The sequence below is a fragment of the Urocampus carinirostris genome, chromosome 5, assembly GCF_059441175.1.
Source record: "Urocampus carinirostris isolate Australia breed hairy pipefish chromosome 5, RoL_Ucar_1.0, whole genome shotgun sequence".
NCBI classification, from domain to species: domain Eukaryota; kingdom Metazoa; phylum Chordata; class Actinopteri; order Syngnathiformes; family Syngnathidae; genus Urocampus; species Urocampus carinirostris.
The window spans coordinates 39,362,080-39,373,771 of record NC_142353.1 but is presented as its reverse complement, the minus strand read 5'-3'; the positions used below and the strand labels follow the sequence as shown (position 1 = coordinate 39,373,771).

Genomic DNA, 11,692 nt, shown 5'->3' with positions numbered 1-11,692 from the left:
CGGGACAAAGAAAGAGAGAGAGGGATACAGCGTTAGAAACAATAGAGATAAAAAGAGAAGTCGTGAGAGAGGGGGAAAGAGAGGGAAAGGAAGAAAGAAATGCAAAGAGAAATAAAAAGACAGAAGGAAAGAAAAGAGAAAAGAAAGTGCGAAGGGTAGGAAGAGAGAAAGAGAAAAGAGAGAAAAAGGAAAAAAATAAGTTAGAGCAAAAGAAGTTAAAAAGACACAGAGAGAGAAAGAGACAAAGAGAAACAAAGGAAGAGAAAAAGAGACACAGAGAGTGAAAGAGACAGACACAGTGGGAGAAAAGGGGTGGAAAAGAGAGAGAGAGAGAGAGTGAGAGAGAAATAAATACAAGTACAGTGTCTTTGTTCGAGGCAACTTGGCTTTGGCAACATCAAGTTGACGTATTTCAACCTGCAGCTTGTTTTTCTCTTGCGCTTCTCTAAGTGTTGTCTCGCGGGCCGGATTCAATCCCTTAGCGGGCCTGATCTGGCCCGCGGGCCGCCTGTTTGACACCTGTGAACTAAAGCATTGAGAAAAGAAAAATATCGGAAAATCGAGCATGAACAACTCCCATAACCTGGTTCAGTTACATGCACTACAAACAATACATGTTTACTAATAAAAATCCATTAATAAATGCTCTTTTATCAGTACAATTATTACATTTAACATTACCTATTTTATCTAATAAGAAAACGACAAGTATGTTTTATAAATATTTGCAAATATTATGAAAAACATACCACGATATTTTTCTGATTTGATTAAAAACAAGTTTAAATATTGCAGAATAAACAATATTATATCAAATTGAGCATTTTTTTTCACCCAATAGCGTTCTATGAAAGTGCCGTTATTAGTGTTACTCGTGCTGTGTGTTATTTGTTTGACCTCTAGAGGGGGCAAAAGTAGAGAAAGGGCTCTCTCATGAACCCACCTGCTATGTTTATTCCACTTTAAATATTGGACAGATCACATAGGATGCCAATTTATGACTTTCACTATTAAACTTCACTGCTGTTTGTTGTTGTGACTATATACTGTTTACATCATTGTCACTATCAGCCAATCATGTTGCTGTTCTTTGATTCCACACCCTTTAGGGCGGATTTGTTTTTTTGTAACCTAAGAGGTTTAAGAAAAATAAAAGGCTCAAGGGACGGATTTGAGAAGAATTTGGAATTCCTGCAAGGTTTGGTGTCACGATTGGACGCACTGTGATAAATATGGTGAAATGACATCTGAGTCATTTGGTGTTACCTGTGGTGTTCCACTGGGTTCAGTACTGGGCCCCCTTCTTTTCAGCATTTACATGCTTCCATTAGGTGATATTATTCGCAAATATAATATCAGTTTCCAATGCTACGCACTCTGAAAAGACCGAAATGTTAGTTATTGGTCCATATAAATGCCGTGACTTGTTCTCAAAAACTGCTCTGAACAAATGTAATATCACCCAGAGTGACTCAGTTAAAAATTTAGGTGTCATATTTGACCCCGATCTGTCCTTTCAAACACACGTGAAAAATATTACTAGAACGGCTTTCTTCCATCTTCCCTGATTTTACCTAACCTGCATTGGCTCCTTGTTAGCTTAAGATGCGATTTGAAGGTTCTGTTGGTATTATACAGAATCATGCATGAACTTGCTCCCTCATATCTTTCAGATTTATTTTCCCCCTATGCTCAGGTCCGGAGCCTTCGCTCTGAAAACGCTGGTCTACTAGTGATCCCAAGATCCAAGAAGAGATCCCCAGGTTCGAGAGCGTTCTCCATCCGGGCCCCGGTGCTGTGGAATGCTCTTCCCCCTGAGATTCGATCCGCAACCTCAGTAGAAAATGCTTAAATCTAAGCTTAAAACACACTTCTACTCTATAGCATATGAATAATCTATATTTTATGTTGATAATATGTGTATTATTTGCCCTCATGTAGTTTTAAGATGAGAGGATGGTGTCATAATAGTCTGTAATAATAGTTTGCAAGTCTTTGATCTGTGCAGCCCTTTGAGACTGACAGTGATTAAGGGCTATACAAATAAACATGACTTGACTTGACAACATTTTTTCTGACTATTTTAAAAAGAGTTTTTGTGATTTTTAAGTACTATTATGGTCGATGTTATTAGATACTTTTGTTCTGTCGCTCATGAATACTTTGTGTCCCTGTTTATACTTTTTTATTTTGTTTTCTCAGACATTTTTCTGAGAGCTTCAGTTGCACACCAAGTGGATCCAGTATTTTATCAGGATCCTGACCGTAGCTGTTGCCATGGCGCCCAATTGGCCCCACCCCTGTGGTGCCAGCTGCGGCTCATTGACAGATTGGCTTTCCGTCTATTTAGGCTCAGTGCTCTCATTGTTCTTTTGTCAGTCCGTCAACAAACCTCTGCCCCGCAAGACGTGGGTTATGACTCGGTCCTGTTTCCTGTTGGTATTCCCTGTCCGTTATTGTTCCCGTTTATTTTTGTCCTGTTTAATATCGGTTTCCAGTTTCGTTCTCGTCTATTTTGTTCCTGTTTATTATTCTCTCCAGTTTTCGTTCCCGTCTAGTTTGTCCCGTTTATTTTCGATATCCTGTTTTGATATCACTCCTGTCTGTCTCGTCCTGTCTGGTATCAACCCCATCAGTCCGATATCTGCTCAGGCAATTGGTATCGATCTCGTCATCCTCTGCCTTCCTATCATTCCACGCCAGACTGCTGCCTAACCTGCATGACTCTCCATTTCCCGTAAAATAAAAAGGTTTGTGTGAAAAACATCACGCATTTGGGTCCTGATCCTGTTCCGGTTCATGACAGTTTGGACTCCCTTTGCATCTTTAAAATCCATTGATGTGGTATCCCCTTATTTCGAGTGAAACTCCACCAAAGTATACATTTGGCCTCGTGTGACTGGAATCTCCTGCTGGCTTCAGCATTGACTCTTTTACTACGAAGAAGCTTGACGTAGCTCAGACTCGTCCGCTCAACCGCGATGTGCAGAGCAGTCTGCCGTGTTAATCCACATGCAAGACATGTTTAGTTAGTATTGTGCTTTGAATTTATTTTTAGTCACTGGTAGGCTCAGCCCTCCTTTGACCCTGAATAGAATGAGTGCTTTGGGAAAATGGATGGCTGGGTATATAGGACCTAATTTACATCTGTAGTGCCTGTCAGCGTAAGATCCGCAGAAGAAATCTTTCATGTAACTGTCCTCTCTGAAATATCTAATAATTCTTGCTATCTTGGAGGTGAGTGAGGGCCTGCAGGGACCTATGTATTTTGTGTGACGCGTCTTGGCCTCTGTGCTGTCGTCAGCCTCTAGCAAGAAGGCGGAATTCACTGTCTTCTTCATCTTCATTCCTTCGGGTTTTTGACAACCACAAAAGGAAAAATGATTTCAAATGTGTTTAAGCGTTGACGGGTGTGAGTGGAATCACGATAAGCTTTTTTTAGTTGCATTTTAAACTCAAAAGCAAGGCGGGGCAGAGATTCTGGGCTGGCAGGTGCTGAAACTAAAGATAAAAAAAGAGCAGATGTATGAGTAATGGAATGGCGTTTCACACATTCTGTATTTGAATCAATGCAATCGGTTATGCATTTTATCTTATATGCACAGCCAGGCAATAAGTAATGATAGTAATATATGAGTGCATGTTTAATATATGGCATAGCCTGGCAATCTGTCTATCTCTGTTGAAAAGTATTTTTGTTATATTATGTTCATTCAGTAGGGCGGCACAGCGACTGGGTGGTTAGCATGCAGCCCCACGTTGCAGTGGTTCAGGGTCCAGCTACTGCAGCCTCCCTTTGTGGAGTTTGCATGTTCTCCCCGTGCCTGTGTGGGTTTCCTCCGGGCACTCTGGTTTCCTCCCACAATCCAAAAACATGCGTGTCAGGTTAATTAGCCGGTCCAAATTGTCCCTAGGTGTGAATGAGCGAGTGACTTGTCTGTCTCTGTGTGCCCTGGCAACCAGTTCAGGGTGTCCCTTGCCGACTGCCCAAAGTTAGCTGGGATGGGCTCCAGCACCCACGCGACTCTACTGAGGATAAGCGGTGCAGATAATGGATTGATGAATGTTCAATCAGTCATAATTATTGTGTGTCACATTAACATTGTGTTGGGAGATTGTCACGAGGACCGGACCAGAACGGGGGCAGGAGGCAGGACGGGTGAACTCATTCGCGTTGACGATCAGTACTTTTATTTAGCAAAATAAAAGTTGTCCAACACTCACGGACAAAACAAAACAAAAACAGGCTTACACTCAGAACGGGCAAGGACAGGTTTCCTCCGACTCAAACAAAACAGGATAGAGCAAAACAGAACGGAAAATGCAGAACAGGAAATGCAATGAACCAGCACCCGCAATACCCACAACCCATCCTTAAGAAGCACACACGCCAATTAGCTGATCTACTACAGCCGGTGCCCAGGGGGGCGGGGCCAGCCGGACGCCACGGCGACCATGCTGGACACGACAGAGATAACCAGTTAAGATATGATTGTCTCTGTACTTTTATTTGAACCTGGCACCACCCAGTAATTGTTTTGTTAAATGTACACTTTATGCCTAATACACACATAACACAATAAAACCAAATTGTTTTGAAACTCAAAATGTTGACTGGACAGTTATGGACATTGCACATTAAATCTTTTTTTTTCCTTGATGTTCTTACTTCAAAAACCTGAAATTATGACTTTTACTTTTGGATTGCCACTTCAAGATTTGAAGTGGCCCCATCTCGCCATCCCTGAGAAACATCCATCCATTATCTGCACCGCTCATCCTCAGTAAGGTCGCGGGGGAGACGGAGCCCATCCCAGCTATCTTCGGGGCAGTGGGCAGGGGACACCCTAAACTGGTTGCCAGCCGATCATACACAGAGACAGACAACTCATTCGCTCATTCCCACCTAGGGACAATTTGGACCAGCTAATTAACCTGACACGCATGTTTTTGGAATGTGGGAGGAAACCGGAGTGCCCGGAGGAAACCCACGCAAGCACAAGGAGAACATGCAAACTCTGCTCAGGAGGGCTGGTTGCTGGATTTGAACCTCTGACCTCAGAACTGTGCCGCAGACGCACTCCCGGAGAAACATTTCTGGATAAATAAGTAGCTCTAAGGCAGAACAGCAGCACAAAGGTTAGCGTGTCTGTGTCACAGTTCTCAGGTCATGGGATCAAACTTTCTTGTGTGGAGTTTGCATGTTCTCCCTGTGGTTGCATGGGTTTACTCCAACCCTCTAGTTTCCTCCCACATTCCAAAAACATGCATGTCAGGTTAATTGGCCAGTCCAAATTGTCCCTAGGTGTGAATGAGCGAGCGAATTGTCTTTCTTTGTGAGCCCTGTGACTGGCTGGCAACCAGTTCGGGGTGTCCCCTGCCCACTGCCTGAAAATGGCTGGGATGGGCTCCAGCACCCGGCGACTCTACTGAGGATAAGCTGTTCAGATAATGGATGGATGAATGGATAATTAGCTCTAAATGTCTTTACTGTATTGTATATTGGCCTCAAATTCAAAAACAGACACAAAAACAGTATCAGCCCACAGCTTTAGTGTTGTTATTTTGGAACGCGCGTTCACGAGCCCTCCCCGCGCGCTCACGAGGCGGAGTTTCTTCTCGAGCCAGCGCATTCGTGGGCTCTGTGGTCCACATTACGGTCCTAAATTTCTGTCACAAAACCCGACTAAATTGTGCAGGACTCGACGAGAAAAATACAGAAAAGCCGTGTGCGAGCATGTGAAATGTCAACTTAGCGAAAGAAGATGGTCTCCTTTGGGAAAAGAGCCCCGAAGAAGTTCCTGACGGGGCTCCCCGGACTGCTTTGGTGGTCGTTCCTGTTCGAGCTAACGTCGGGAGGTAACTTGTGTTTTTCTTTAAAACTTTCTCAAAAACCGAGTTAACTCATCTATAAGCGTTATTTATGATGTAATATATCACCTATTGGTTAAGCTTTTACATTCATTCATTGTTGGCGACGTTGGGGGTAAAAATGAATACCTGAAAAGGTCAAAAGTTGTGTTACAGTAGCGATAGCTGGATTTTGTCCCAAATTTTAAAGTGGAAACCATTAAAGTAAAGAGTGTTGAGTCAGCGATAAATAAAGGCAATGCTGTGATTTTTCATAATGTCCACCGCACGGACACCTGTACACTACCTTTCTTCTAACATCCAAATCCAAATGTTCACCATGACGCTTCTCACGAACTGCCCTACAATCACAAATTACAGGGCTTTATGCTTCCTTTGTCAGACCTATGCCCAGATTTCAAGAGAAGACAGGTTTCCTATAAGTGCTTTAAATCCTTGAAAATGCTTGAATTTTAATATTGTGTTTTCAAGGACTGAAAAGTGATTGGATTTTGGGGGAAGTGTTTGTAATTTACATTGTTACTGTGTTTCTCACATACCTGTCAACCGCCACGGCTCCATGCCCTTACAAAATGTTGTATTTTCCCTTAGAAAATACAAAATAATCTTACACCATATTTTTTTTCCAAACGTGTTTATTGATGTAGTTTAACATGTTATATTGTACATGTGTTTCGTTATATCATATATATTCTTAATTAACATTTTTTTGTGAGATCCTGAGTCGCTCGCCATGAATGAGGTTTATTATAAAAAAGTTCAAAAATTAAGTAGCTTGGACGTTCACTGTAGAAGGAAAAAATACATGCAAATATAATTAAATAGAATACTACATTTTCTTATTCAAATTATGAATTCATTTTCTGCATTAAATTATTGTTGGCGGGCAGCACGGGTTTCCTCCGGGCACTCCGGTTTCCTCCCACGTTCCAAAAACATGCATTTCAGGTGAATTGGCCGGTCCAAATTGTCCCTAGGTGTGAATGAGCGAATGAGTTGTCTGTCCCTGTGTGCCCTGCGATTGGCTGGCAACCAGTTCAGGGTGTCCCCTGCCCACTGCCCGGAGATGGCTGGGATGGGCTCCAGCCCCCCCGCGACCCTAATGAGGATAAGCGGTACGGATGATGAGATGAGATGAGATGAAATTATTGTTGGTAATATACTGATTAAAGGGGTAACCACAAACCTGTCTTTTTTCATTTTCTCCTTTTATAATTCCTTTTTTTCTTAACTTCTTTTTTACAACAATACTGATTCAAAATATAATGCATCAAAGCAAGTGAGCCGTTTGAGAGCCGGCTCTCTTTAATGAGTAGAGCCGAAAAAGCCAGTTCTCATGAAATCCGAGGCGGCAGATGCATGCGCACAGTAGCATCAAACCGCTCGCTTCGTTTGCAACGGAAAAAAAACGATACTGAGATAGAGGCTACCGCGGCGATCTCGTTTGACTTGATTGATTTGCCGTTTCGTCTTAGTTGGTGTATACCGCATGGTACCCATGATTGCCAAATTTGCGTTTTTCCTTACAGATTTTCTTGTACGTCGTACACGTCTTAAAATGCATAATGCTTTGCTTTGCCATTTCATTTCTTCTTCTCTCGTAATTAACTGCAGCTGACATTAGTTTGTACAGCATTGTTTTATGAAGCATCTTCACCCCTTATGGGTTGTGCCCAAGAGGACTTGTGCATGCTACATGTAAACAGGGCACTATACATCCATCCATCTATCCATCCATCTATCCATCCATCCATTATCTGCACCACTTATCCTCAGTAGGGTCGCGGGGGTGCTGGAGCCCAACCCAGCTGTCTTCAGGCAGTGGACAGGGGACACCCTGAACTGGTTGCCAGCCAGTCGCAGGGCACACAGAGACTGACAATTTGCTCGCTCATTCACACCTAGGGACAATTTGGACAGGCCTATTTTTTAACCTGACATGCATGTCTTTGGAATGTGGGAGGAAACCGGAGTGCCCGGAGGAAACCCACGCAAGCACGGGGAGAACATGCAAACTCTACACAGGAGGTTCGATCTCATGACCTCAGAACGAGCTAACCACTGCGCGGCCAACAGGGCACTATCAAATATGTATTAGTGGAAGGATTAGTTTGTTGGATCACTTAACCACTAGGGTCGTAAGAACACTATTTCATTGAGTGTGTCTGGGGCAAGTACAGCCTGGTGGCGCCCATCACGCATCGAATAATGAAGTTTATAATGGGCCATGCAAAAAATTAAGGTAACATTTTCAATTGGTTGATTGTAATAGAAATAACTTTCTGCAACTGTAAATGTAAGCTACTTATTCCCATCGATTTTACCCAACACCCATATGGGGAGAGATTTGTCTCAAAAATGAATATATTCGTGATTTACTCAAGCTCTAAAAGTCGTATGTCTTGATGAATGCACACACAAGGTTTAAATTTGAATATGTAAATCACAGATATATTTGTGGCTCTGCAAAAACACGATTAACCCAGGTTTTTTTTCGTTTTAATGGTACAGAAGAAATTGGAAAATTGGGTTTGAAATTCCTTAAAAAGTGCTTGAATTTGGCCATTATGAAAGTGAACGAACTTTGAGTAGATATCATTATAACAAAAACTCCTTCCCTTTTACATGAAATTACATTTGTATGGAAATACCTTTTAAATCAGAAAAAAATCATTTTCTTTAATATTGTTTTTATTTAATGATACAATTTCTTACTATTCAAATTTTTTATTGTCAATTGTCTCTAGGAAGTAGCGAATACTGGTATCGGCAGCTATCACAAGTACCAATACTTTAAAAAAGGCTATGTTGGGCCCCAAAATCAAAACCTGGTATCGATACTCACATGTTGAGAAGAGATACTTTAACTTAAAAGTTAAACTCCTTTTCCACTGCATCAAATTATATTTTTATCGAAATACTTTGAAATCCCAACAAAATGTGTTTCTTTAATATCTGATCAAGTTAATGGAAGGTTATTATTTCTTTCATTTCAGGTTATTTGCTGTCAATGGCCACTAGTAGGTAGCTGACACTGATATCAGCTACCATAACAAAGACAGATACTTTAACAAAGACCGGGTTAGCGTTCCCAATACTGAGATCCGGTATCGATACTCACGCATCACTGAAATGTAATATAAAATGTATGCAACATGGTGTCATCAAAATTTTTTGCAGAAGTTAAAAAGTACAAAAATGCCCATCCCAAAATAAAATAAGAGATTTATCATTGAAATAGCATATATGATAAACAAGATACAGTGTAAATTTGGTTACACATAGTTTTGGAATTTAAAATCCTTTGTTTGAATTCAATTTTAGAAAGTAATTCCGAAGCAATTTTTTGATGCAACTTATTGTGGAAGTTTACCACTTTACTGTCTGTCTGTAAAAAACAAAAATCACTTGATTCATCCAATAATTTGTCAACTAATTTCTCAGTTAATCAGATCAACTAAAAAATGTTGAATCAATCCAGCCTTTTTTAAACAATATAAATCAATATAACATTGAAGGAAAACATGGATTTAAGATATTTTAGTTGCTGCCTTTTTTTGATTACATGTCAGAAAATTGGCAGAAATGTCGATTTATATTTTCCAAAGTTAAAGCAGATCGGTGTAGTCAGGCAAAAAGCACCCACTTTTCAAAATAATACACCCAAGAATAAAAAAAATCAACCACATGTGTTGGCAAAACATTAATAATTGTTGTTGAAAAAGCATAGGTTTGACCAACATTTTGATACAGACATCAGAGAGATGTTTAAGATAAAATTACTGATTAAATCTGGGACTTTCAAATTTAAAAGGTATTGAAATGATTCATTTACTTGGTGTTTTTTTTTATAATGAAATAGTTGTCGATTAGTGGATTATTTGCTGCACCTCTACTTTTCTGATCATTACACCAAGTATTGTACGTAAAGAAAAGTACAGTGACATCATGAACAGACTAGTCTTCCATCTCATTTCCCCTTAAACACAGAAGTGCATGTGTTATTTTTATGGCTATATACATTGTTATACGAGTATTCATTAGCCTTATCTGCTTGATTTCATCGTGGTCATGTGTCATATAAATTCAGCGTGCTTCACTCATCCTTGGCTGTGCCAGTGGGGTTAATCAGGAAATATTTTCTTGTGACTCATTCACTCCATCATGCATTGAAAATAGCAACAGTAGTGGACGGTATTCGGAATGTGACAATGGTCACGCTTTACTTTGTTTGAGCAGAATTGTTAAAATCACTTTTTATCTTTGGCTAATGTAGTGTGGAACGTATCCAATTGTATGCACTTTAATGGCATTTATAAGTGGCTCTAATATGTTAAGAACACTCTACCTACAGTAATATATGAATAAATGAAAACAATTGTACCTACTCGCTTAGTGTCATTCTTAAACTTAAATGACATTAACGTTTAGACCAAAAACATTCGACTTAGGCCTGGACGGATCTATTGACACTAACAAAGATGTTATATAACGAAATTGTGAATATGCTTGATTGCTATTAAGATTTTTGAGAAGGGTTGTTCAAACCTCACATTGTGTTTGCTGTTAAACGTCATATTGAAATATAATATTGTGAATGTGCTTGATTGCTGTTGAGATTGTCAAGAGGGGTTGTTCAAACCTCACACTGTTTGTTTTCTGTTATTAGTGTCAATAAATTTGTTCAAACCAAAAAAAAAAAGAAAAAAAAAAAGTTGTTTTTGTGTATTCTTTCCTTTCTACTGAAAAATGCTCCCAAGTTTTTCCCCAATCTTATTCTCGACACTCAAGCCTGGTTTCACAACTGCGTTTGTTTATCCATACAATGGCACCCGTGACATGGTTGTCACATTTTCAAAATATATTTACCATTCTTTCAGCGTTTTACTGTGTGTTTTCAAATCTATTGACACCCCCTTTGCCTCCTTTGTGCCTATAGTGATAACGAAAGTATTCAGTATGAAGCCTGTTCCCGCTGTTGGGATTTGACAAACAAAAAGAGACACTTGAGTCAAGTTGCATCGTCGATTTGTTGGATAAACTTTGGAACACAAGCAGTGACAAGCTCGGGTCTGGCCTCTTTAATTAACAATAAAGACTGGCTTTGTCTTGAGCCGAGCTGACAGAACATGCTTTTTTGTAGCTATATCCTACTCACACATTGCCATTCTTCCCAAAATGTCACTGATTCGAGAGCTTGTGTCGCAAAACGGCTGATGCCAGTCTCCTCCACTTGAAGCAACTATTATTGTTCCTTTACCACGCTTTAAGAATGCAGCTCCGCTCATCCCAGTGCATTTTGAGACGAGACCTGTGTTTTTAAGCGAACATGACATTCAGTCAGACATATTAAACATCATTGTAGTCTCACAAAAATGCATCTGAGCATGCCTGTCCATCCGTGTCAGTACAGTAAAAGGGCAAAATGTCACAGATTTTCTCTTTTTATCACCTAAGAAGGGATGAGCAGTTGACACTTTTTCTGTCGTTGCCAAATTGTTTTATTTACTTATTTCCTTAATGGATACAATGTTATTTGAATCCAACTGACTTTGGGGTTTATATCTAGTGCACTCAGGTAATGACTGCTAATTAAGCCCACGACAAAAGAAACAATGCCCCAAAAAAACACTGTGCGGAGAAAACACTTGAATCAAGGCTGCAGAAGGTAACTTAGTTTGCATGATAAACACTTTGGTAACTATTTACTTAATTGTATTCACATAAATTTGAGATAAATGCAGAAAAGTACATTTTTTTTTATCATGGTCGAGGGGGAAAATCGTTGAACAAGTCCAAATGTAATAAGCTATTGCTTGAG

The 11,692-nt window shown here is 40.1% G+C and overlaps 1 protein-coding gene across 1 annotated transcript in view; it reads left to right on the top strand.

Moving 5' to 3' along the window:
* Positions 1 to 5,617: 5,617 nt before the first annotated feature.
* The window catches only part of cspg4ba (chondroitin sulfate proteoglycan 4ba), a 29,083-nt gene continuing 23,008 nt past the window's right edge, over positions 5,618 to 11,692 (top strand). The window contains exon 1 of the mRNA XM_088336797.1: positions 5,618 to 5,859. Coding sequence (XP_088192923.1) covers positions 5,766 to 5,859 — 94 coding nt within the window. The 5' untranslated portion in view covers positions 5,618 to 5,765. The remainder of the gene's footprint in view (positions 5,860 to 11,692) is intronic.